Below are 26,733 nucleotides of genomic sequence, written 5' to 3' on the forward strand. Positions count from 1 at the left end.
GCTCGACTGACAGATAATTGTATGTGTGGGATACAGAGATGAGGAAGTCATTAAAAAATCATGTTAACCACTATTTTTTGCACTACAGAGTGAGTCCATTCAACTTATTATGTGACTTGTTGAGCACATTTATACTCATGAACTTATTTAGGCTTTCCATAACAAAGGGCCTGAATACTTATTGACTCAAGACAGTTCAACTTTTCATTTTTAATTAATTTGTAACAATTTCGAAAAAACATAATTCCACTTTGTCATTATGGGGTATTGTGTATAATTTGTCACTGCAAAGGTCCCACTGCAAAGCTGGGACCAAGAGACTGAAAAACAGCTTCTATCTCAAGGACATCAGACTGCTGCCTATAGGCATAGACTATGAATCACTGGCATCTTTGAGGAATGGAACACTAGTCACTTTAATAATGTTTACATATCTTGCATTACTCATCTCATATGTATATACTGTATTCTATACTATTCTACAGTATCTTAGTCACTTAATGTTTACATATCTGGCATTACTCATCTCATGTGTATATACTGTTTTCTATACTATTCTACGGTATCTTATTCACCTAATAATGCTTAAATATCTTGCATTACTCATCTCATACAGTTGAAGTCGGAAGTTTACATACACTTAGTTTGGATTCATTAAAACTCGTTTTTCAACCAATCCACAAATTTCTTGTTAACAAACTATAGTTCTGGCAAATCGGTTAGGACGTCTACTTTGTGCATGACATAAGTAATATTTCCAACAATTGTTTACAGACAGATTATTTCACTTATAATTCACTGTATCACAATTCCAGTGGGTCAGAAGTTTACATACACTAAGTTGACTGTGCCTTTAAAAAGCTTGGAAAATTCCAGAAAATTATGTCATGGCTTTAGAAGCTTCTGATAGGCTAATTGACATAATTTGAGTCAATTGGAGGTGTACCTGTGGATGTATTTCAAGGCCTACCTTCCAACTCTTTGCTTGACATCATGGGAAAATCAAAAGAAATCAGCCAAGACCTCAGAAAAAAATTTGTAGACCTCCACAAGTCTGGTTCATCCTTGGGAGCAATTTCCAAACACCTGAAAGTACCACGTTCATCTGTACAAACAATAGAACGCAAGTATAAACACAATGGGACCACGCAGCCGTCATACCGCTCAGGAAGGAGACGCGTTCTGTCTCCTAGAGATGAACGTACTTTGGTGGGAAAAGTGCAAATCGATCCCAGAACAACAGCAAAAGACCTTGTGAAGATGCTGGAGGAAACAGGTACAAAATCATCTATATCCACAGTAAAACGAGTCCTATATCGACATAACCTGAAAGGCCGCTCAGCAAGGAAGAAGCCACTGCTCCAAAACCGCCATAAAAAAGCCAGACTACGGTTTGCAACTGCACATGGGGACAAAGATTGTACTTTTTGGAGAAATGTCCTCTGGTCTGATGAAACAAAAATAGAACTGTTTGGCCATAATGACCATCATTATGTTTGGAGGAAAAAGGGGGAGGCTTGCAACCCGAAGAACACCATCCCAACCGTGAAGCATGGAGGTGGCAGCATCATGTTGTGGGGGTGCTTTGCTGCACGAGGGAAATTATGTGGATATATTGAAGCAACATCTCAAGACATCAGTCAGGAAGTTAAAGCTTGGTCGCAAATGGGTCTTCCAAATGGAAAATGACCCCAAGCATGCTTCCAAAGTTGTGGCAAAATGGCTTAAGGACAACAAAGTCAAGTTATTGGAGTGGCCATCACAAAGCCCTGACCTCAATCCTATAGAAAATGTGTGGGCAGAACTGAAAAAGCGTGTGCGAGCAAGGAGGCCTACAAACCTGACTCAGTTACACCAGCTCTGTCAAGAGGAATGCGCCAAAATCCACCCAAATTATTGTGGGAAGCTTGTGGAAGGCTACCCAAAACGTTTGACCCAAGTCAAACAATTTAAAGGCAACACACTCAATTAGTATTTGGTAGCATGTAAACTTCTGACCCACTGGGAATGTGGTGAAAGAAATAAAAGCTGAAATAAATCATTATCTCTACTATTATTCTGACATTTCACATTCTGAAAATGTCAGAAATGTTGACAAACTCAGCAAAGGTGTATGTAAACTTCCGACTTATGTGTATATATGTGTATATACAGTATGTGTATATACTGTATTCTATACTATTCTACTGTATCTTAGTCCGTTCCGCTCTGACATCCCTCGTCCATATGTATAGTTTGTTAGACGTTACTGCACTGTCGGAGCTAGAAGCACAAGCATTTCGCTACACCTGTAATAACATCTGCTAATCACGTGTACGTGACCAATAAAATGTGATTTGATTTAATCCATTTTAAATTCCGTCTGTAACACAACAAAATGTGGAATAAGTCAAGGGGTGTGAATACTTTGTCCACCTTACTTTGCTATTGGATTAACTGATTGTTAAAATACCTACATTGAGAGGATGTCATTATTTTGTATTTTGGTGGTTAAAATGAATGTACTCATTATATTTCACTGTAAACTTTTTTTGGGGGGATCAGTGGTTGTGCAGTGAAAGATGTCAACAAACAAAATGAATGCTTTAAAAAGTGTTTACCAGTTTGGAGTGTTGTACTAAGAGTTTCTTTTTTTCATTCGCCACATACTTAGGAAAATAGTAGGGACAGCCATTCCGGACCGTGATTCCTTGTTGAAAATGTTGTTTGCTATAATATGTGGGAAAAAGATGACAATATTACAGTAAAAGCTGTTATAATATTTGACCTTCTCTGGGTTGTTTTCAAGGTTTTACATTGTTGCTGAGGAACGATACTGTCATGCTAGATCGCTCAGGTGGGATGAGTTTTAAACTGTGGGTATTAGGCTGCTTACGGTAGCTGGGATCTCCTCTGGAATGAAAACAGTGCTGGTGTTGATAGTAAAGCATGGATTTAAAAGCCATGCTCTGACTGTCTTAGATCCCTTCATAAAGAGATCTGCCGTGTGTGTGTGTGTGTGTGTGTGTGTGTGTGTGTGTGTGTGTGTGTGTGTGTGTGTGTGTGTGTGTGTGTGTGTGTGTGTGTGTGTGTGTGTGTGTGTGTGTGTGTGTGTCCTTGATCAAAGACACTCAGAGGAAAGGCCACTTCAGCTGAACATACTGATAATACCAGTAGTGACAGACAGACACCTACCGCTCCCTGAGTCACCAGTGTCTGCTCAGCAAAGATACACCGTCAAAGACAAAGATACACCGTCAGAGACACAGATACACCGTCAGAGACACAGATACACCGTCAGAGACAAAGATACACCGTCAGATACAAAGATACACCGTCAGATACAAAGATACACCGTCAGATACAAAGATACACCGTCAGAGACAAAGATACACCGTCAGAGACAAAGATACACCGTCAGAGACAAAGACACACCGTCAGAGACAAAGACACACCGTCAGATACAAAGACACACCGTCAGAGAAAAAGATACACCGTCAGAGACAAAGATACACCGTCAGAGACAAAGATACACTGTCAGAGACAAAGATACACCGTCAGATACAAAGATACACCGTCAGAGACAAAGATACACACACCGTCAGAGACAAAGATACACCGTCAGAGACAAAGATACACCGTCAGAGACAAAGATACACCGTCAGATACAAAGATACACCGTCAGATACAAAGATACACCGTCAGAGACAAAGATACACCGTCAGAGACAAAGATACACCGTCAGAGACAAAGATACACCGTCAGAGACAAAGATACACCGTCAGAGACAAAGACACACCGTCAGAGACAAAGATACACCGTCAGAGACAAAGATACACACACCGTCAGAGACAAAGATACACCGTCAGAGACAAAGATACACCGTCAGAAACAAAGATACACCGTCAGAGACAAAGATACACCGTCAGAGACAAAGATATTTACTGACAATAAAAACAGCCACAACTGCGGACATCCACAGAGGTCAGGGCGACATGATGCACTGTATTGCATCTATGACTACAGCCATATCTGTTCTCCTGGTTATAGCTCTCACTCTGAGCTTTAAGACACACGGGGGGCTGCAGTTCAAGTCTGAAAAGGTGTACCCTCTTTGTCTCTGTTTCCACTACTGGAACGGTGAAAGCTTATTCAAAAGTAGGCCTTCATTCACCATAATGACTTCACCTATTACTGGTTTCCAGATCAGCGCAGGTGAAGGAAAAGAGACAAATAGAGGAGGGCCCTTTAGACTATTGAGATCTGCCCCTGAACTTCACAAGGACAGAGATGGATGAAGGTCAGAGAGACGGATGCCCTTTGTTCCTTAGCCTACAGTTTATACATTCTGTTGCTCTGCTCTTAAGTAGTGGGACTGTCACTTATGCATGCCTCCAATGCTAATGTCATTACACAGATGGCTTTTCACACACACACTGAAAACGCTGCCTCGGCAGACAAATTCAATTACATCTCCTTCCCTCCCTATGCAGTCCTGCTCCCTGGTCTCATAGACGGCTTTCAGCACCTACAGAGGGTTGTGGATGGAACACTGTGGGTATTTCTCAATATGCATACTGCCGTGCTCCGAGCACGCAAACTGTAGCACGGGAGGGTCGGAGCATGTGTCCAAATCAAAGTATGCAAAACGGAGCACGGAGGGGACTTCTAGGATGCGTACTCCGCTCGTACACATTTAGAATCATGCATCGACGCAAGCTTGAACGAAAAGTAGGGAGTAGAAACATGAGGCAACCAATTTCTTGAAATCAATCAATTATTTGAGCTGAAAGCGAGAGAAAAACTCAAGACTTGGGAATTAAATGTTGCCCATTCACATCTCATGCCGGACTACAATATTTTATCTTGAAAACGTTAATAAATACATTCGGTGTTCATTTTGGTATGTTTACCTGCTTACAATACCCACTGTAGTGTGCGTAGATTGCAAGCCCATAGTAAGTTAATATGACGAACTGGCTAGCTACTACTGTTAGCTAGCTAGCTAGCCATAAAGAATTGGATAACAAAGTTCTGCTTAACTAGCTGACGAGCTAGATTATTACGATTCACGTTTTTTTTATTTTTTTTATTTCACCTTTATTTAACCAGGTAGGCTAGTTGAGAACAAGTTCTCATTTGCAACTGCGACCTGGCCAAGATAAAGCATAGCAGTGTGAACAGACAACAACACAGAGTTACACATGGAGTAAACAATAAACAAGTCAATAACATGGTAGGAAAAAGAGAATCTATATACAATGTGTGCAAAAGGCATGAGGTAGGCAATAAATCGAATAATTACAATTTAGCAGATTAACACTGGAGTGATAAATCATCAGATAATCATGTGCAAGAAGAGATACTGGTGTGCAAAAGAGCAGAAAAGTAAATAAATAAAAGCAGTATGGGGGTGAGGTAGGTAAATTGGGTGGGTAGTTTACAGATGGACTATGTACAGCTGCAGCGATCGGTTAGCTGCTCGGATAGCAGATTTTTAAAGTTGTTGAGGGAGATAAAAGTCTCCAACTTCAGAGATTTTTGCAATTCGTTCCAGTCGCAGGCAGCAGAGAACTGGAAGGAAAGGCATCCAAATGAGGTTTTGGCTTTAGGGATGATCAGTGAGATACACCTGCTGGAGCGCGTGCTACGGGTGGGTGTAGCCATCGTGACCAGTGAACTGAGATAAGGCGGCACTTTACCTACCATAGCCTTGTAGATGACCTGGAGCCAGTGGGTCTGACGACGAACATGTAGCGAGGGCCAGCCGACTAGGGCATACAGGTCGCAGTGGTGGGTCGTATAAGGTGCTTTAGTAACAAAACGGATGGCACTGTGATAAACTGCATCCAGTTTGCTGAGTAGAGTATTGGAAGCTATTTTGTAGATGACATCGCCGAAGTCGAGGATCGGTAGGATAGTCAGTTTTACTAGGGTAAGTTTGGCGGCGTGAGTGAAGGAGGCTTTGTTCCGGAATAGAAAGCCGACTCTAGATTTGATTTTGGATTGGAGATGTTTGATATTAGTCTGGAAGGAGAGTTTGCAGTCTAGCCAGACACCTAGGTACTTATAGATGTCCACATATTCTAGGTCGGAACCGTCCAGGGTGGTGATGCTAGTCGGGCGTGCGGGTGCAGGCAGCGAACGGTTGAAAAGCATGCATTTGGTTTTACTAGCATTTAAGAGCAGTTGGAGGCCACGGAAGGAGTGTTGTATGGCATTGAAGCTCGTTTGGAGGTTAGATAGCACAGTGTCCAGGGAAGGGCCGGAAGTATACAGAATGGTGTCGTCTGCGTAGAGGTGGATCAGGGAATCGCCCGCAGCAAGAGCAACATCATTGATGTATACAGAGAAAAGAGTCGGCCCGAGAATTGAACCCTGTGGTACCCCCATAGAGACTGCCAGAGGACCGGACAACATGCCCTCCGATTTGACACACTGAACTCTGTCTGCAAAGTAGTTGGTGAACCAGGCAAGGCAGTCATTAGAAAAACCGAGGCTATTGAGTCTGCCGATAAGAATATGGTGATTGACAGAGTCGAAAGCCTTGGCCAGGTCGATGAAGACGGCTGCACAGTAATGTCTTTTATCGATGGCGGTTATGATATCGTTTAGTACCTTGAGCGTGGCTGAGGTGCACCCGTGACCGGCTCGGAAACCGGATTGCACAGCGGAGAATGTACGGTGGGATTCGAGATGGTCAGTGATCTGTTTGTTGACTTGGCTTTCGAAGACCTTAGCTAGGAAGGGCAGGATGGATATAGGTCTGTAACAGTTTGGGTCCAGGGTGTCTCCCCCTTTGAAGAGACATGTAGCTAGCTGATAATTATTAAGTAAAACATTTGCTTTGTGTATTGTATCTTGTTTCGTCTCTATTGCCATTATCCTGGCAGGAAAAAGGTTTAGTGAATGGGGAAGTGCAGCGTGCGTGAGGTAATACAGTAGGGGGAGATGCAGCGTGAGGTAATACAGTAGGGGGAGATGTAGCATGAGGTAATACAGTAGGGGAAGTGTGAGTGCTTCTCAAAGGTTTTATGTATTCTCCACAGACTCAAGAGAATGTCCTCGGAGAATGCTCTCGGAGCATGAGAGTGTGGAGTACGGTAGTATGCGTATTGAGAAACACCCTGTGTCTCAGACAGAGGGCGAGAGAGAGAGAGAGAGAGAGAGAGAGAAAGGAGAGAGAAAGGAGAGGGAGACGGGCAGCAGGAGGTAAAGCACAGAACGAGAGAGAGAGGTAAAGCAGAGAGAGAGAGGTAAAGCAAAGAGAAAGAGGTAAAGCAGAGAGAGAGAGGTAAAGCAGAGAGAGAGAGAGAGAGAGAGGTAAAGCAGAGAGAGAGAGAGAGAGAGGTAAAGCAGAGAGAGAGAGAGAGAGAGAGAGAGAGAGAGAGAGAGAGAGATGTGTGTGTGCATGTGTTTTTCTATAAAGGCTGCCATATATGTGCCTAGACTTGGTCTGAGACCCCACCCTCTATCGTACTGCAGTGGAGCACCAGCACGTATTCCCCTTCTCCACTCTTCCATCCCCCTTTATCCTCTCTTCTACTCTACAACCCCCTATTCTCCCCCCCCTCCCATCACAGATGGTCACATACCCATTCCCCATCCTTCTCTGGAGCACAGATGTAATCCCCTCTCTGATCTACTTCCTATATACTGTCATACTCGACCTGTCATCTCATCCCCCATACACAGATATATTATTCCCTCCCTCCCCTCTCGACCCTCCCTCCCTCCTCTACCTGGAGCCTAACCAAGTAGTAGCCCTTACTCCTCAAACCACTCCTCTTTTCCTTTCATCTGACAGACCTCCACAATCCCCCTTCCCCGCCCTCTCTCTTCAAGCACAGTCCTCCCCTCCTTCCTCCCTGGACCCCAGCCAAGAGGCAGCCCCTCTACCCCTCCATTCCTTCACTCCCCCTCTTTATTCATCCCGACAGTCTGCCACGCTCCCCCTCTCCACTCCTCCTCCTGCTGTCCTCCTCTTTAATATACTGTCATCCCGCCTTCCGACCTGGACCTGTGCCAAGTAGCGGTGCGTGAAAAATAACGGCGAGGTCATCATTTCTCCTCATATGTGCCATAAACCCAATACAGCAATTCTCTGGGCGAATGTATCTGCACTAAACTTCACAGACTGCTGAGTCTACACATACACACTCTCAACTCCTATGGGGATCCCACCTATACTGAAGAGGTTGTGCATTTTGTAACGGACAATGGGGGTGTGGTGGTGTAAACGGTATACTGTGTCTGTGTGTGTGTGTCAGTCCCTGCATGTGTCAGGAAGGATCTACAGGCTCGTAAATTAACTGGCTGTGGGCTTTGTTGCCGATGAAGGTCATTTCCTGTTTACACCCTCATTACACATACAGTATAGGCTCCATTTGTCTGCTTAAACATATCGACTAAAGCTGCCTGCTTAATCAGATCACCACCTATACACAACCGCAAACACACTCTCACACACACACACACGCTGTCCTTGGATACTATAGAGGACGGGAGGAATACGTCAAACTAAGAGTCCCCCCTCCATCTCGCCCCCTCATCACACTTGAGCGACTGCTTCAATTGATCAAATCTTCATTGTAGTGAACTAGTGACTTTGTGTGTTACATGTGTGTTAGAGACAGAGGCCTTGTCTACACTTGACACGTACATGCGACTTCTGCTATCAGAATATGAAGATCGCATTGAAAAGACGGACAAAAGTTGCTTGTGGTCTGATTGTGTTCACATCCGGCTGACCACCTTCTGTGGTGAGCATTGTGTGCGGATTTCTCCTCAGTCTTGATTAGAGGTCCACCGATTATGATTTTTCTACGGCGATACCGATACTGATTATTGGAGGACCAAAAAAAGCTGATACCGATTAATCGGACGATTTTTTAAAACAAATTAATTAATTTGTAATAATGACAATTACAACAATACTGAATGAACACTTTTATTTCAACTTAATATAATACATCAATAAAATCAATTTAGCCTCAAATAAATATGGAAACATGTTCAATTTGGTTTAAATAATGCTAAAACAAAGTGTTGGAGAAGAAAGTAAAAGTGAAATATGTGCCATGTAAGAAAGCTAACAGTTTAAGTTCCTTGCTCAGAACATGAGAACATATGAAAGCTGGTGGTTCCTTTTAACATGAGTCTTCAATATTCCCAGGTAAGAAGTTTTAGGTTGTAGTTATTATAGGAATTATAGGACTATTTCTCTCTATACCATTTGTATTTCATATACCTTTGAGTATTGGATGTTCTTATAGGCACTTTAGTATTGCCAGTGTAACAGTATAGCTTCCGTCCCTCTCCTCGCCCCTACCTGGGCTCGAACTAGGAACACATCGACAACAGCCACCCTCGAAGCATTGTTACCCATCGCTCCACAAAAGCCGTGGCCCTTGCAGAGCAAGGGGAACAACTACTTCAAGGTCTCAGAGTGAGTGACGTCACCGATTGAAACGCTATTAGCGCGCACCCCGCTAACTAGATAGCCATTTCACACAGGTTACACCAGCCTAATCTCGGGAGTTAATAGGCTTGAAATCATAAACACTTGAATCATAAACACACTTCAATGCTTGAAGCACAGCGATGAGCTGCTGGCAAACGCACGAAAGTGCTGTTTGAATGAATGCTTACGAGCCTGCTGCTGCCTACCACCACTCAGTCAGACTGCTCTATCAAATATCAAATCATAGACTTAATTATAACATAATAACACACAGAAATACGAGCCTTAGGTCATTAATATGGTCAAATCCGGAAACTATCAATTCAAAAACAAAACGTTTATTCTTTCAGTGAAATACGGAACCGTTCCGTATTTTATCTAACGGGTGGCATCCATAAGTCTTAAAATTCCTGTTACATTGCACAACCTTCAATGTTATGTCATAATTACGTAAAATTCAGGCAAATTAGTTTGCAACGAGCCAGGCGGTCCAAACTGCTGCATACACCCTGACTCTGCGTGCAATGAACGCAAGAGAAGTGACACAATTTCCCTAGTTAAAATAAATTCATGTTAGCAGGCGATGTTAACTAAATATGCAGGTTTAAAAATATATACTTGTGTATTGATTTTAAGAAAGGCGATGATGTTTATGGTTAGGTACACATTGGTGCAACGACAGTGCTTTTTTCGCGAATGCGCTAGTTAAATCACCCGTTTGGCGAAGTAGGCTATGATTCAATGATAAATTAACAGGCACCGCATCGATTATATGCAACACAGGACAAGCTAGATAAACCTAGTAATATCATCAACCATGTGTAGTTAACTAGTGATTATGTTAAGATTGATTGTTTTTTATAAGATACGTTTAATGCTAGCTAGCACCTACCTTGGCTCCTTGCTGCACTCGCATAACAGGTAGTCGGCCTGCCACGCAGTCTCCTCGTGGAGTGCAATGTAATCGGCCATGATCGGTGTCCAAAATGCAGATTTCCGATTGTTATCAAAACTTGAAATCGTCCATAATTAATCGGCCATTCCGATTAATCGGCCGACCTCTAGTCTTGATGCAATTAGGCTACCAAAAGGTCATACAGTGGGCGAAGTCATCAGTACTCTGCCGACAAGTCTCCGGGAAAACGTGTGTTTTGGGACCAAGAGGCACCTTTTTATTAAAACGTTGGAGGAAATACCAACTAGAGTGTGGGGAACGTGTTTGCTGGCCTCATAAAAGCTAGCCATCCATCTAGCTAATAGTTAGAGAAATAGAGTTATGATTATCCATTTGCAATCCCTTTAGCGTTGCTTGCTAGCTTGCTGGCTAGCTACATACAGTAGGTTAGCTGGCTAGTTAGCTATAGGGTTGGGCAATATAACGATAGTATAGGATATCGAAGATGATTGACAGCCATCGTTGACTGGCACCACACAGTAAAGAGTTGACCGGGTAGCCCACAGCAAGGCCATGACAAGTGGCCTATTTATTCGCTATAGCCTGAATAACCTATTTCAATAAACATGTTATAAACAGTGGACATTTTAGCATGTAAATCTTGATGGGGCAAACAAAAACATTTTTTTTTTAGATGCATGCCAGAAAACCCACGACACAACACAACACTAAACAATACATGAATTGCACTATAACGGTGACAAATTGTGCCCACACACTGTTAGGGCCTACATAAAGCAGCAGAGTCCCAACAGCAGTCCCAACACCTTACATAGCTGATATGTCTGACTTGCTTAAACAAATGTGGTTTCTCCTGACAATTGCGATATACAAACTATGGCATAAGGGGACGATGAGCAGATAAGAGGCAATCCATAATTTCGATTAAGCGAGCTAGGACGGACGTAGTCGATATAACTATTTGTTCAGCCCTTTTAAAATGTACAACAACATAATTCAGAACATGGGCTATTCTTACAGTATTCTCCCTGTACACCAAGTCAGAACTGTAGGATAAATAAAGGGGGCATATAAGCAGACAATGAAAGCTCTTACAATATTTGATGATGACATTTCTCTAAAACAGGCTATAGACTACATGTGCACCACCAAGTCAGAACAGTAGGTAAAATTAGGAGGGGAAACGGGACCAAATTATTAGGGTGAGCTTATTAGGGGGTGAACAGCTTACTACACAACATACAGTATTACTTTCTTAGCTACAGCTTACATATATCCCTGGCATATTACATAATTTATGCAACAGCATACAACACATTTTTGAACTCACCTTGTTGTGCTGTGCTCACTTGAACAGGAAGGTGGCGCGGCAGTCCTTCTTGGGCAAATTTTGTCATCAAACTTTGTCATCAAAGTCTGGCATTCTCTGGATTTATGGTGCTTTCAAGACAACTGGCAACTTGGAAAAATACAAGGTCGAATCATGATGACGTCAGGGTTCTTCAGGTCGGAGCTCTAGAAAGAGGCCCAAGTTCCCAATTCCGAGTTGGATGACCGTTCAAAACGTATTTTCCCAGTCGGAGCTCGTTTTTTCCCAAGTTCCCAGTTGTCTTGAACCCATTGAAATCAGAGTTTCCCAGTTCTGAGTTTCCAGTTGTTTTGAGCGCGGCATAAGTCATGATGGATTGACACCATGGCCAATGTTGAATGTTAATCTGTTAAGCTTGGAAAAGAGACGCTTTAACCCAGAATTGGGACCACACACCCACTCCAATGAATAGCAGTCTAGTGATTGCTTTGCAATGCTTGCATTTAGCCACTGATTCCTTCAAAACCACTCCTTGTTGAATTTGCGATTTCCAACTTTTTGTTTAATATCTATATCCAATGGCCGATGAGCACCGATACGTTTTATCTATAATTTCTCTTCATATGACAAGGATTAAAAAGGATTTGCCAGTAGATTGTCGACTTGATTCAGGATGATGACTGCTAGCATGCTAGCTAAGATTTTGAAAGTATGACGTTGACATGATCAGTTCAATCAAAGCTGCTGTAGATATAACGTGGTTTAATGTAATTTTATCTGTGGCCAATGACCTTGAGCCTTCTTGGATGAGCACTTCTAATGTAACTCTATGGCAGCACCCAAGGGGCTTGAATATTCTAGCTCTACCCATAGATTTAGCGTTGACGTAATGTGCCAATCACGGCACAACAAGAGAACATTACCAACCCCTAAGGTCTGTATTTTCCACTGGCTGCCCCACCACCACATAAAGCATTGAGCTAGGCTGAAACACCTGCATTTTGGAGCTGCCTAACTCAAGAAAGCAAAAAAGAGACCAAGTTTGTATACGACTTAATTAACTCAAATTTTGCAATTTTTTTTTTTTACATTGTTTGCAAACTGATATGTGACACGTATTAATAACAAAATAACATGCAAAACAGGCATCTCCGCAAAAATTATTTTTTTATTTGTTGCTAGAAAGGTGGGGCTCAAAACATGCTCTGAATGACTGGTCGCAAGTGGTTATAAACAATGTACAGAATGCAAGAGAACAATGTAGACCGAGCTAAGATTTTCATCAAAGCAGCGCAAAATGTCTAGTCAAAAATATATATTTTTTTCTCTCTCAAATTCATATATCACAATGTTTTATGGGTACTTAATCATGATAGGACAACGATTGACATCGCCCAACCCTAGTTATCTACAGTAGTTAGCTACTGCCATCAAGTTGTTAAACTATTAATAATTTAAAAAAGAGTACCGATTATTGTATGGGATCAATATACAAACGTTTGGAGAAAGATAACTTGAAAAAAACTATTTGATTGAGTAAATGTATTTATTGGTTTATTTTCATTTCGATAAGAGATGAAAATTAAATTAATTTAAGGTTATTTGTTGATGTAAAAATTGTTATTAAAATTTGTGTCATTAGATTTTGGGTGGGGTCACAAAAAATGGGTGTAGACACATGATGTATTCGAAATTCCATGACCAGAACTTCATGATCATAATACAAAAACTGCATTAACTGTCAAGTCTCGACACGGCCAGAGAGAAGGAGACATAATAGAGAGGGGGGAGAGAAAGACGGCGGCGAGAGAGAGAGACCGAGGAAAAGAGAGAGAAAGAAGGAAAGACCAAGGGAGGGAGCGAGAAAGTGCTGTTGAAGAGACAGAAAGAAAAGAAGAGAGATGGAGAAAGACAGAAATAACTGATGATGAGATATGGAGGGAAGGGGAGCGAGATTAGGGAATGAAAGAGTCTGTGTGCCACAGCAGATAGGGCAATTGCGATTCTCCCAGAAAGAGAGCGGCAGAGACAGAGAGAACTGCGACGTAGGTTCCCATTTCGTCAGCAGCTATGTTCAGTCTCTGAACTCATGATCCTCAGCCACACAGTATTGGTTTAGAATAACTATTTCGCTACTGTTGACGCATTCCCTCACGGGAAGCTCACGGCATTCCCCTCATATCTAGCTATAATACATTCTTCAACGGATGATGATCAATTGAAAAGGACTGTAGATTTAAAAGGGCTGACTTTTAAGCCTTTCCTTTGCACATCAAAATAACTTTTTCGGAAGAAAGACATTTTTACCTTGTACTATGTGACATAAGAGTACCGTCTGTCTGTCTGTCTGTAAGTGGTTTATCTTGGAAACCTGTCATTAGACTTGCTTTTGTCCTTTCCAAGAGACACCGCTGAGAATACTGTACTCACAGAGCCCTACCTTAGAGCACACACAAAGAGACAGAGGATGAGTGAGCGAGTGTGTGTGTGTGTGTGTGTGTGTGTGTGTGTGTGTGTGTGTGTGTGTGTGTGTGTGTGTGTGTGTGTGTGTGTGTGTGTGTGTGTGTGTGTGTGTGTGTGAGAAGGAGAAGGAAGAGAACGTAGAGACATAAAAATGGGTTGAGACCCAACAAAACCCAACCAGACCCTAATATTACACTCTTTACAATCTGTATGTGTGTGTGTGTGTGTGTGTGTGTGTGTGTGTGTGTGTGTGTGTGTGTGTGTGTGTGTGTGTGTGTGTGTGTGTGTGTGTGTGTGTGTGTGTGTGTGTGTGTGTGTGTGTGTGTGTCCAGACAGCTCTTCATCCTCACCATGTGTATGGGTGTGCCGGTCAGGTCCCTCTCTGTGACCAGTCGGTCCTGGTCAGTGACGTACAGTCCCTTCTGTGCCAGGGCCTGGATGATGGCGTTGTGTCCCAGCAGAGGTTTGACGGCATCGCTGCGGAGGATGAGGCTCCCCGCCCGGCAGTACAGCTCTGCGGACAGCAGCAGGCATGCCACAGGGGGCTTCAGGTGCTCCTGGCTGTACTGGTCCCTGTAGAAGGGGTCCGCCAGCTCCTCCGGGACCGCATCTGTGAAGGGAGAGAAGAGGGGTTAGTGTGGTGATACGATGAACATTGTTTCTCTGAAAGAAGGGCGCTGGATTAGTTTGGGGATATGATAACTGTCATCTGGGGACGTGTCTGTGGAGAGAGCGGGTACGGGTGGAGCTGGGACGATAACCCCCAAATGATCAACACTTACCATACCGATCACTTATCACAGGCATTATGATAAGTAGCCTATACTAGAGAAATGTGAAGTTTTAAATAAGTTTGCTAATGTTGGTGATTGTTAATGGGACAATTGATTGTTACAACCATCAGACTAGTAGTAGTAGTTTAAAGGAGACTTTTTTGTAAACTGTGGTGCACCTTAACCTGATAAACTTCTCGTTCTATTTATTGCTACCGTATCAATTCAGGCAATTTATCGCGATATGGATTTTTGTCCATATCGCCCAGTTCTAGGTACAGGTTAGTGTGGACATATGATAAACAGAGTTTCTCTGGCAGGTCATCTGTGGAGGACGTGAGGATAGGTGGGATACATAAGTAACATTTCAGTCAGCTCGTTTTGGGCTGCCCGTGGAGAGAGGGGAAACAGGTTAGTTGGGTGAAACAATAACTTGACATGACTGTACTGGCCCCCGCTGAATGAGTCCACTGTGACGGCAACAGGCGTGCCTGTGCGAGCCCCACTCTCCCATTGCACACATGGTTCTCTCACACACGGATCTTAGACCTTCTCCATTGACGGCGTGGTTAAGAGTGTGTGTGTGTATGCGTCAGGCTTGGGTGGTATATCATTTATCTCCAGCAGAGGGCTCTAGCTACGCATCTCGTTGGCAAACTTACTAGCTAAGTGGCTAGCTTCTTGCTTACGGCAGAGACAATCAATCCCCTCCTGGATCAAGATTGAGTTTTTTGTATTTGATTTATTTGTTACATTTGTAAAGAAATAGCGTCCTTTGTGTGTACTGACGGTAACACCGTATACACCGGTATGGTACAGGAACGGTGTGTGTGTGTGTGTGAGACAGAGAGAGGCTATTCTTTGTCTGTTGACTCACATGCTAAATCTGATTTACTTTATCTTTATCTTCAAAATAGCCAGACACACACACACACACACACACACACAATAGACTTGTCTGCACTCAGGGGCAAAGAGTACACCACTTTCTGCTCTTCTCTGGTATGTGCCATCACATGATGTGTCAAGGGGTCCCGAGAGTGTTTTTTAGGCAGAGAAAGGGGCGGATGAGGTTGAAAGTTGGGCTGGGATTTTATCACCATACTTGGGTGCCGATACGATATTTATTGCGATTCTCACGATTCTATAGGTATTACGATTCGATACTATTGCGATTTGACGTTCCAAACATATTGCCCTGCTGCAGAGAGACAAATTTTCTGCAGAGACAATTTGTTTTGATCAGTCATGGAAATAAGTGCTGAAAACATGCTCACTATTTAAAGCGAAACAGACAGCATTTTATCTAAATTAAATATGATTCAAATCTGTTCATATACACCCCCGGGAAGAATATGACTTTTTAAAAACATTTTCTGTCAAGCAAGTATTTAGACATGCTCATTTTCACATTTTCATCAATTCTTAGAATGCTTGGGAATTACGTATACTGTACTAGGGCATTTGTGAAAATTCTATAGCAGTACAGAGTGGGGAAGCAGCTGTGCGTTTGGACAATTAACTGCATTAAATAAAACCTGAACCATCTGTCTCGTCCAGGACCAGAGTCGACGCAGACCGGTGCGCCAAATCCAGTCAGAGCTGCAGTAGGCCTTTGTTTGCCACACAGGCCTGCCGTCATTCACTTTGAACTGGACTGTGTGTTTACAGGCAGTTGGGCCTGCCGTCATTCACTTTGAACTGGACTGTGTGTTTACAGGCAGTAGGGACTGCTGTCATTCACTTTGAACTGGACTGTGTGTTTTACAGGCAGTTGGACCTGCCGTCATTCACTTTTAACTGGACTGTGTGTTTACAGGCAGTTGGACCTGCCGTCATTCACTTTGAACTGGACTGTGTGTTTACAGGCAGTTGGGCCTGCCATCATTCACTTTGAACTGGACTGTGTGTTTACAGGCAGTTGGACCTGCCGTCATTCACTTTGAACTGGACTGTGTGTCTACAGGCAGTTGGACCTGCCGTCATTCACTTTGAACTGGACTGTGTGTCTACAGCAGTTGGACCTGCCGTCATTCACTTTGAACTGGACTGTGTGTTTACAGGCAGTTGGGCCTGTCATCATTCACTTTGAACTGGACTGTGTGTTTACAGGCAGTAGGACCTGCCGTCATTCACTTTGAACTGGACTGTGTGTTTACAGGCAGTTGGACCTGCCGTCATTCACTTTGAACTGGACTGTGTGTCTACAGGCAGTAGGACCTGCCGTCATTCACTTTGAAATGGACTGTGTGTCTACAGGCAGTAGGGCCTGACATCATTCACTATGAACTGGACTGTGTGTTTACAGGCAATTGCAACAGCGTGACTTTAGATCATTAGAACACACTCGTCAAAAGCCACAAAATAGACCTGAATGGATTTCTGCAAATATGTCAATACCGCATGGGAGTCCTCTTCCATTTGGGAACTTTACAGTCTTATTGATCAAACAACCTCAATTATTCACATCAACAACAAAAATATCAAAATATAATGCTAGCCTGAGAAAGATGAGCTAAACTCTAACGAAGGAACATTAGATAAACCCTCTCAAGCTTTTTCAATTTGTTGGCCGTCAAAATTGCACTGATAAACAATGGGGAAATTGTAGCCTCCTAGTCCTTCTGCAGCTTGCCTGCCAACAATGCATGTTTGTCCCAACCAAGCACCCAAAGCTAATTGGCAAGCTTGCCAGCTAGCTACTTCCAGACACAAATGAGAGAACACCTCACTCTGACCATTTTACTCTCCATAGCAGAGCTGGTTAGGATGTTTACATGTTATCTAGATCGTTCGTGACTAACTTACTTTCTTTGCCTACGTTTACTGACACCGGTCAGTCATATTCAGTGGGTGTAACGTTAGTAAATTCATCAGTTATTCTGCGCTCTGGCACACTCAGATGAGAGTACTCTGAAATTGGAGTAGATAGCGAGAGTGAATTTGTGTTATCCAGTTAGCCATATGCTAACCGGATAACAGTCGTTCAGGTTCTTGCTAGCTAACCAAATGACACCTGCATCACTAGCTGTGTATAGCCGCGGAAAAACAATATGAGGGGAAAAAGTCAGTCACTCACCCACTCCTCCAAAGGCATGACATGACATCCTCCTAGCAGCTAGCTAGCTATCTAGCTAACGTTAGGGTCCATGTTTTTAGCTTGCTACAAAAATAGATGTGCTAGCCTATTAGCTACGCTATGACTGACTTGTGATCTTTGCCCTTGTATTGACATTCCCAGTCTTAGTGATATTTGTCCATTTTGTCCAAAATATTGAGCCATTGAAACTGAAACAGTGCATCCCAAATGGAGGCAACAAACCATGTACCAGGCCAGCGGTGATTTACAACCTGATAGCAATACATTTTGGACTACCAAGAAATATATTGGTAAATGATATTAATCATGCATTGAACCGCATCCATCTACTCTGGAAACAATGCCTTTGTGTACGCCATGGAATGTTGAGTCAAATAGAACATATATTTTTTTAAACCTCTTATAAAGTTGGTTTTGTCGCATGAACTGGGAATTTGATATGTTTTACTGATATTATGATGATTTGTTTCTTTCATATCTGCAAAGTAGTTAAAACTCTGTCAGTTCCACTTTAAAAAGAAGATGAAGAACGAGCTACATGATGAAAAATACCAGCATTGTGACACAGGTACAGCCAACTAGCGCTAGCTAATGCTACCTAGCAAGAAAAAGTTTTCAAAAATATTATAATTCTTTTGACTAATCGATATAATATTGTCTGTAACTGTATCGATTTCCCACCATCCCTAGTTGAAAGGGTGCGTATGGGGTAATGAGAGCGTTTGTGGTGTGTGTTTGTGTGTGTGCATACCTGGTGTGCGTGAGGTCATTTCCCCACGCCATGGCTGTGAATCACAGGCACAAACAGGGGGAAACAGGAGACAGGGCAGGCATCTTAAACGTGTATGATTACATATTTGTGATCATTTCTGAGTGGTCCCTGCAGCATACCATCGCAAATATGTGATTGAAACAGTAGTAACAGAACATTTGATGTAACAAATGCATCTAAACAGCATTGTTGTCTGAAAAGCACCTAAACAATGTTTTGTACTGATGGGAAATAAAAGGTCTTTACAACATTATTTCTCAATTTCACCTTCTATTGTTTAGAAAAGAGACGCGTTTCAGCTAAGCCAACGACAGCTAAATTCTTTATGAAATTTAGCTGCCCAAAAAAAAAAAAAAATTCTTTATGATGGCAGCCATGTTTGTTTATGTTTGACAAGCGATAACGTCCTAATCCCAGAATCCCATTCACTATAAGACGCAAATAAACATAGTAAAAGATGGCTGTGCCTGTCACGCCCTGACCGTAGAGAGCTTTTTATGTCTCTATTTTGGTTTGGTCAGGGTGTGATTTGGGTGGGCATTCTATGTTCTTTTTTCTATGTTTTGTATTTCTTTGTTTTGGCCGGGTATGGTTCTCAATCAGGGACAGCTGACTATTGTTGTCTCTGATTGGGAACCTTACCACGCTGCGCTGATTGGGTTGCCTTTTCCCACCTGTGTTTTGTGGGTAGTTATTTTCTGTTTTGTGTTTCTGCACCTGACAGAACTGTTCGTTGGCGTTTTGCTCTTTGTTATTTTGTTCAAGTGTTTTTTGAAAATAAATCATGAACACTTACCACGCTGCGCTTTGGTCCACTCCTTCTTCATCCGACGACCGTTACAGAACTACCCACCACAAGCGGACCAAGCAGCGTGGTATGGAGGAGCAGAGGGTTCAGGACTCCTGGACATGGGAGGAGATATTGGACGGACAGGGACCCTGGAGACAGGCTGGGGAATATCGCCGTCCGAAAGAAGAACTAGAGGCAGCTAAAGCTGAGAGGTGGCGATATGAGGCAAGGCAGCGCAGCAGGCACGAGAGGCAGCCCCAAAACATTTTTTGGGAGGAGGCACACGGGGAGATTGGCGGAGTCAGGCAATAGACCTGAGCCAACTCCCCATGCTTACCGGAAGCAACGTGGTACTGGTCAGGCACCGTGTTATGCGGTAAAGCGCACGGTGTCTCCAGTGCGCGCTCATAGCCCGGAGCGCTATATGCCAGCCCCCCGCAAGTGCCATGCGAGAGTGGGCATTTCAGCCTTATTCTAAAATAGATTAAATAATTTTTTATCCTCATCAATCTGCACACAATATCCCATAATGACTAAGCGAAAACAAGTTAAGACATTTTTGCGATTATATATATTTAAAAAAAAATCTGAAATACCTTATTTACATAAGTATTCAGACCCTTTGCTATCAGACTCGAAATTGAGCTCAGGTGCATCCTGTTTCCATTGATCATCCTTGAGATGTTTCTACAACTTGATTGAAGTCCACCTGTGGTAAATTGATTGGACATGATTTGGAAAGGCACACACCTGTCTATATAAGGTCCCACAGTTGACAGTGCATGTCAGAGCAAAAACCAAGGTCGAAGGAATTGTCCGTAGAGCTCCGAGACAGGGTTGTGTCGAGGCACAGATCTGGGGAAGGATACCAAAACCTTTCTGCAGCATTGAAGGTCCCTAAGAACACAGTGGCCTCCATCATTCTTAAATGGAAGAAGTTTGGAACCACCAAGACTCTTCCAAGAGCTGGCCGCCCAACCAAACTGAGCAATTGGGTGAGAAGGACCTTGGTCAGGGAGGCGACCAAGAACAAGATGGTCATTCTGACAGAGCTCCAGTGTTCCTCTGTGGAGATGGGAGAACCTTCCAGAAGGACAACTATCTCTGCAGCACTCCACCAATCAGGCCTTTATGGTAGAGGGGCCAGACAGACGCCACATGACAGCCTGCTTGTAGTTTGCCAAAAGGCACCTAAATGACTCTCAGACCATGGGAAACAAGATTCTCTGGTCCGATGAAACTAAGATTGAAATCTTTGGCCTGAATGCCAAGCATCACATCTGGAGGAAACCTGACACCATCCCTACAGTGAAGCATGGTGGTGGCAGCATCATGCTGTGGGGATGTTTTTCAGCTGCAGGGACTGGAAGACTAGTCAGGATCGAGGGAAAGATAAACGGAGAAAAGTACAGAGAGATCTTCCATGAAAACCTGCTCCAGAGTGCTCAGGACCTCAGACTGGGGCAAAGGTTCACCTTCTAACAGGACAACGACCCTAAGCACACAGCCAAGACAATGCACGAGTGGCATCGGGGCAAGTCTCTGAATGTCCTTGAGTGGCTCAGGCAGAGCCCGGACTTGAACCCGATCAAACATCTCTGGAGAGACCTGAAAATAGCTGTGCAGCGACGCTCCCCATCCAACCTGACAGAGCTTGAGAGGATCTGCAGAGAAGAATGGAAGAAACTCCCCAAATGCAGGTCTGCCAAGCATGTAGCGTCATACCCAAGAAGACACGAGGCTGTAATCGCTGCAAAAGGTGCTTCAACAAAGTCCTAAGTAAAGGGTCTGAATACTTATGTTAATGTCTTATTATTATTTATTTATTTATACATTTGTTTAAAAAAACTAAAAACCTGTTTTTTGCTTTGTCATTCTGGATTATTGTGTGTAGATTGATGGAAAAAAACATTTTAGAATAAGTCGGTAACGTAACAAAATGTGGAAAAAGTCAAGGGGTCTGAATACTTTCCGAATGCACTGTACATACATACTGTGTGCTACAGTAGAAACGATAACACGATATACAGAAACTATAATGATAACGTAACAAGGCACTTACTTTGATAGGAACGCACACGTCCAAAGTTATTATTAGTAAGGAAAACAACATTGAAGGCAATGCGGGTGCCAGCCGGAAAATGTACCAGGTGGCAAAAAGTTAATTTCTGAATGGGGATGCACTATTGCCTGCATACTTGATCTGGGGAAACTCTGGGGAAGTGCTTAGGCTCTCCTCGAAGAGAGAAGTTTGTTCGGCCCAGCAAAGCCTCAAACAGAAATTGTCCGCAACAGTGAAATGGGCTTCTCCTTTGTGAATTAACGAGGAGGCAGAACACACCTCAATTCAAACTGTTGTTAGAAAATAAAACTTGTTTAAAAAATCCTTTGAAATGGACAAGTTGAAACATAGCCTATAGATAATTAGCAGGCAGCATGCCTTGGTTTGAGGCAGCGTAGGTTAACTCCCCTTTTGCATAACAATCCCACTTTGAACAGTGAGTGTATTCTGACATTACGCGCATAAAATCCGTCCAATAGGCTTCATTTGTTATTGCCCGATTGAAAATGTATTCTGGCAGCAAAAAATATAATTTTTTACGATATTATATCGATTCTATGACTCCAAGTATCGATGGGGATAAATCGTGATACATATAGAATAGCAATGCATATCATACCGGGACACCTAAGTATCGTGATAATATTGTACGACTTGGTAAAGCGAGAGTGCTATTAGCCTACACTTGGGAAGCTATTAAAGCCTACGCAGACTTTGATGCCTATGATTCTCTTTTTGAATGGAAAAGTAAACAAAGTTTGTAGGCTACTTTATAAAGACAGAAAATATGGGTTAACATGTAGCCTAGTGAATGGAGAGCTCAGGGAGCTAGGCAGCCAGACACTTCCGAAGACCGTGGGCTACTCGGCCTGGATGGTGGACTGGCGAAAAGGAACAGGGATGTGCAGCGGACACTGTAGCCTACTTGTATGAAAGGCAGAGACGTGGGGTTAAGGTTATAGTGTATAATTTCCGACATAAGTGAGGACTCTTCATCCCCTATCAGTAGACCACATTTCTTCCAAGGAGGGTTCAGAAGCTAATTTCTTATCCAGAAAGACGAAAGTGGGCTATTTCCGACAATGGCGGGTGTTTACCATTCCAACAACCACTTAACAGCCAGTCACTTTAGCAGCTACTCACAATAACTGTCTGTCCCCACTATAAAGTCCCCACTCCCCACTATAAAACCCCCTCATAACCCTGAGAGGGTGGACAAAAGCTCCTATGACTTCACATAGCCTCCTAAAACAGCACCAATGCAAATACTGTAGTAACAGTCTACTACACATCTTTATCTGGCCGGTACCTTATGCTGTACAATGTTAACAGAGTCTTGCCATATAAGTGCTGCTAGAAGAAATGGTGCTATAAAGAACCAAACAGGGGTTCTATGGCTTGGTTCATATGGCCCTCAAAAATGTTCTATAAGATCAACAAAGCACCCTTCTTTTTAACAGTGTGGAGTGCAGATACAACCTCCACATAGTAAGTGGGCTTTAGTTTTCCACCAGTTCATCAAAAGCTGCCGCATCAAGGAAAACCGATCTCCTTTGTGTCTGCCATCAAACAGGAAATAGACAGGAAGTAGCTGTCGCAGGAAGTCCAAACACGAGACCTGGAATATCGACCGTTACCGTGCCGACCACAGGAAGTCGTCCAATTGGAGCACAGCACAGGGAGGGAACATTAAAGAATGTACACCAGTCAGCAACATTACTTGTCTGTTACTATGCAGTTATTACTTTCTTAGAAACCTGTGTAGCCTATATCGGCAGTTGATAATGTCTGATTCAAAACACTGGGTTACTTCGCTGAGAAATAACTAGATATATTTTAGCAGTGGCTTTCAGAGGTAACATTTTTGTTCAGTTGCTCACTATGCCAATTCATGTTGGACTACTTATTTTCCAATGCAGTACGAACATAAATTAAGTCAGACCAAAGTATACCAGAAATGTTGTCACTCCCATTGATTGTGGCTAATGAATTCACACGTTACTAGACTAATGAGCGTTAGTGCCCAGAGCCAGTATGTAAAGCTGAAGCATCTTCTGTTGGTCCTTCCATTGGGCCCAGTCTCCAGCCTGGAGGCCCCTGCATTGTGATGTAACTGAGACAAACGTTGAACACTAAAGTTAGACCGTGAGATCTTGTTGCAAAGAGAGAGTGAGACGAGAGAGAGATAAAGAGAGCATTGGGACCTAGTCAGTGATCCAGTGCCAGACAGGAAAGCAGAAAACACAGATGCCTTTGGTCAAAATGTGTCATATTAGAGGAAACCATTTAGTGAGTGTGTATGTGTCCGTACATGCTCTTATGGTCACGCTTATAGACCTGTCCTGTGTCTAGGCTATATTTCAGTTGATCTACATCCGTGATCAGCATGCATTTTGAATGGGAGAGATTGTTTTGAATTTTCTGCATTACGTGGGCCAAACTACTGTCAGAACCATAGTAACTAGACCAAACGTGGCTGTGTGTGTAAACTAAGACGTGGTTGATGAATTGGGCCACAGTTCTCATGGTGCTGGAAAGGAGCAGTAATGTGTGTCACCAGGAGGGACAGGAAAAAAACAACCAAGTCCTGGTATGCTAATAGCCTCTATGACAGAGTAGTGAGGCGAGTGGAGCAGTTGACAGGGCTTTCCACCATTTTATACACTTGAGAAAAGCTTACAAATGACATGCTGGAAACTATAGGAGGAGCTACCTAGTCTATGTGCTGTAGGCTTAGCATAGTGTCGTGTGGCCATTGAACGCGAGAATCCTTGGCTCCCAAGGCTAGCTACAGCATAACCTCTCTCTCTCTCCCTCTCTTGCTCTCTCTCTGTCCATTATTACCATACACAGACCGAGTGTAGCCCAATTAAAAAACTTCCTTAGAGAGTTGGAGTCAGTCAACCGGCTGGAATTACTGACTTCATAGGGCTGCTGCTGCCTACTGGCCAAGGCCAAGCCTTTCCCCCAACTACACTGGTAGCAGCTTTTAATATAGGCTACGTGTTGCCTGTCATCCAGAAACGGTACTCTGAATGTTTTCTGTTCACAATAGGTTACATTCTAATTACAACCACCCACTAACTGTGTTATTGTCAAATCACATGGAATAATCTAATTAAGCAATAAGGCCTGAGGTATATTTATTTTACTAGGCAAGTCAGTTAAGAACAAATTCTTATTTTCAATGACAGCCTGGGAACAGCTGCCTTGTTCAGGAGCAGAACGACAGATTTTTACCTTGCCAGCTCGGGGATTCGATCTTGCAACCTTACGGTTAACTAGTCCAACGCTCTAACCACTAGGCTACCTGTATATGGCCAATATATGTACAACGGCTAAGGGATGTTCTTACCCGCGACGCGCGGAGTGCCTGGAAACAGCCCTTAGCCATTGGCCATATACCACAAACCCCCGAGGTGCCTTATTGCTATTATACACTATATACAACGTAATTAGAATAGTAGAAAGTATTTGATTGTCATACCCATGGTATACAGTCTGATATACCACGGCTTTCAGACAATCAGCATTCAGGGATCAGACCACCCAGATTATAATACTGTTTAGATGTTCCAACAACCTGTATAGGGCCATGTGGCCATTACTGTGAACATCAGGAGCCAGCTGCAGTTACTGATCAATCAAATGCCACAGACGTCAATGCCGATGGGAGAATACGTACATTATCAACAACAGCAACAGCGTCCTCTGCCGTGTTCATAACAGAAAAAATCGGAGATATTGGACAAACGTGCAACAGTTAGTCTGTCCATCACCTGCACTTCTCCTCGGACACAGACCGTCAATTAGAGAGCCCTGGTGTGACTAATACAATGACTAATTAGCATGTTTAATAATCGCTCGTGGTGAAGATGATGTTTCAACAAGGCTATTGAGGCCAAATAACACATTCTTAAGACAGATAAGACATGCTCTCTTGGCCCATCGGGAATACCGAGGTCAATTATGATAAACCCTCTGAAGATGTGCGCACTGACACAATTTGTCCAAATGTTGCATCACATTTGACACATTTCCACCCCAATATTCAGAAAACAAAAAAAGGCGCCACCCACCTGAGCCGAAGGCTTTGGCCACAAGCCATGTCAAACTACAGTATATTTTGGCCCTTGTGAAATCATAGTGATCAAAAGCCTTGATCGAGGGGACGATAAAGGTTCGCCTCAACCCCTTGGTATCTGCCGCATCACTCATCTTCACGCCTGGCTCGCTCGGCCTCCTTTACAGAGAGGGAGATGGTCGGTTAGCTCGTGGAATTCTACCGGTGGCAGATGACATCCCGTCCAAAGGAATTCGATGCAGCAAAACTGTTCTTTCCGTTCAAACTTTAAATGCGTTATCTAGCCAAATACCGACTGGACACCGTTATAATTCCTCACACTCAGATATGTTGTGGCTCCTTCCCGTGGTCCTTATAAGTTAACCGTTTTTATTTCCAAGTGTTCGATACTCTCAGTACGAGACGAGAATTCCAGCCAGGCAACTGCAGTAGTTTTGGGGATTTTCATCCATTGATTCCCTGACATTATCTTCAGGTTGCCAAGCATACAGTGGCTATGTCTATCTACGAAACGGGTCGCGCATTTGTCCGACTTCTATTCGCTGGAATAGTTCAATTATAAGTTATAAGTAAACGGAAAAGGTTGTCCTTGTCCAGAATTGTTCATCATAACTGTTTGTATTTTTTCCTCTCCCTCGATCACGGCGGCGTCTCCCCTGCGCTTTTCCTGCCGCACTGGCCTCAAAGGCGAGCGCCCACAGAGCGCATGCGCGGTCCACCCATAACTTCCACAGACACAGTGCTGGATACAGTGTATCAAGTATCTTGTGAAATTCCCGCGGTACGTGTTTCCTCTGCACTTGGAACGCCAGTAGAGGTCTACGCTCAGTATCCCCCAAAATCTCTATAAACCTAAGTCTACTACAACAATTACTTTTGATCTTGTTATGCTGCGCTGAATGATACTTGTTTGCCAGCATGGTTACTTTTGGTCGTGTACTCCATGTGATTAGGAGCTTGGATTACTTACAATAACTGTGTGATGACCTAAAGAGGACGTATAGGGTGGTATACTGTATTAA

General features: G+C 43.2%; 1 protein-coding gene across 7 annotated transcripts in view; it reads right to left on the minus strand.

The window, feature by feature from the left end:
• camsap2b (calmodulin regulated spectrin-associated protein family, member 2b) overlaps positions 1-26,397 on the minus strand; it is a 94,109-nt gene extending 67,712 nt beyond the window's left edge. For all 7 annotated transcript variants that reach the window (XM_055884057.1, XM_055884059.1, XM_055884058.1 and 4 more), the window contains exons 1-2: positions 25,707-26,397; positions 14,481-14,740 (exon numbers count right to left, since the gene is read on the minus strand). In XM_055884057.1, the coding sequence (XP_055740032.1) occupies positions 14,481-14,740; positions 25,707-25,845 (399 nt within the window). In that variant the 5' untranslated portion in view covers positions 25,846-26,397. The remainder of the gene's footprint in view (positions 1-14,480; positions 14,741-25,706) is intronic.
• Positions 26,398-26,733: the final 336 nt, after the last annotated feature.

The sequence above is a fragment of the Salvelinus fontinalis genome, chromosome 26 (assembly GCF_029448725.1).
Source record: "Salvelinus fontinalis isolate EN_2023a chromosome 26, ASM2944872v1, whole genome shotgun sequence".
NCBI classification, from domain to species: domain Eukaryota; kingdom Metazoa; phylum Chordata; class Actinopteri; order Salmoniformes; family Salmonidae; genus Salvelinus; species Salvelinus fontinalis.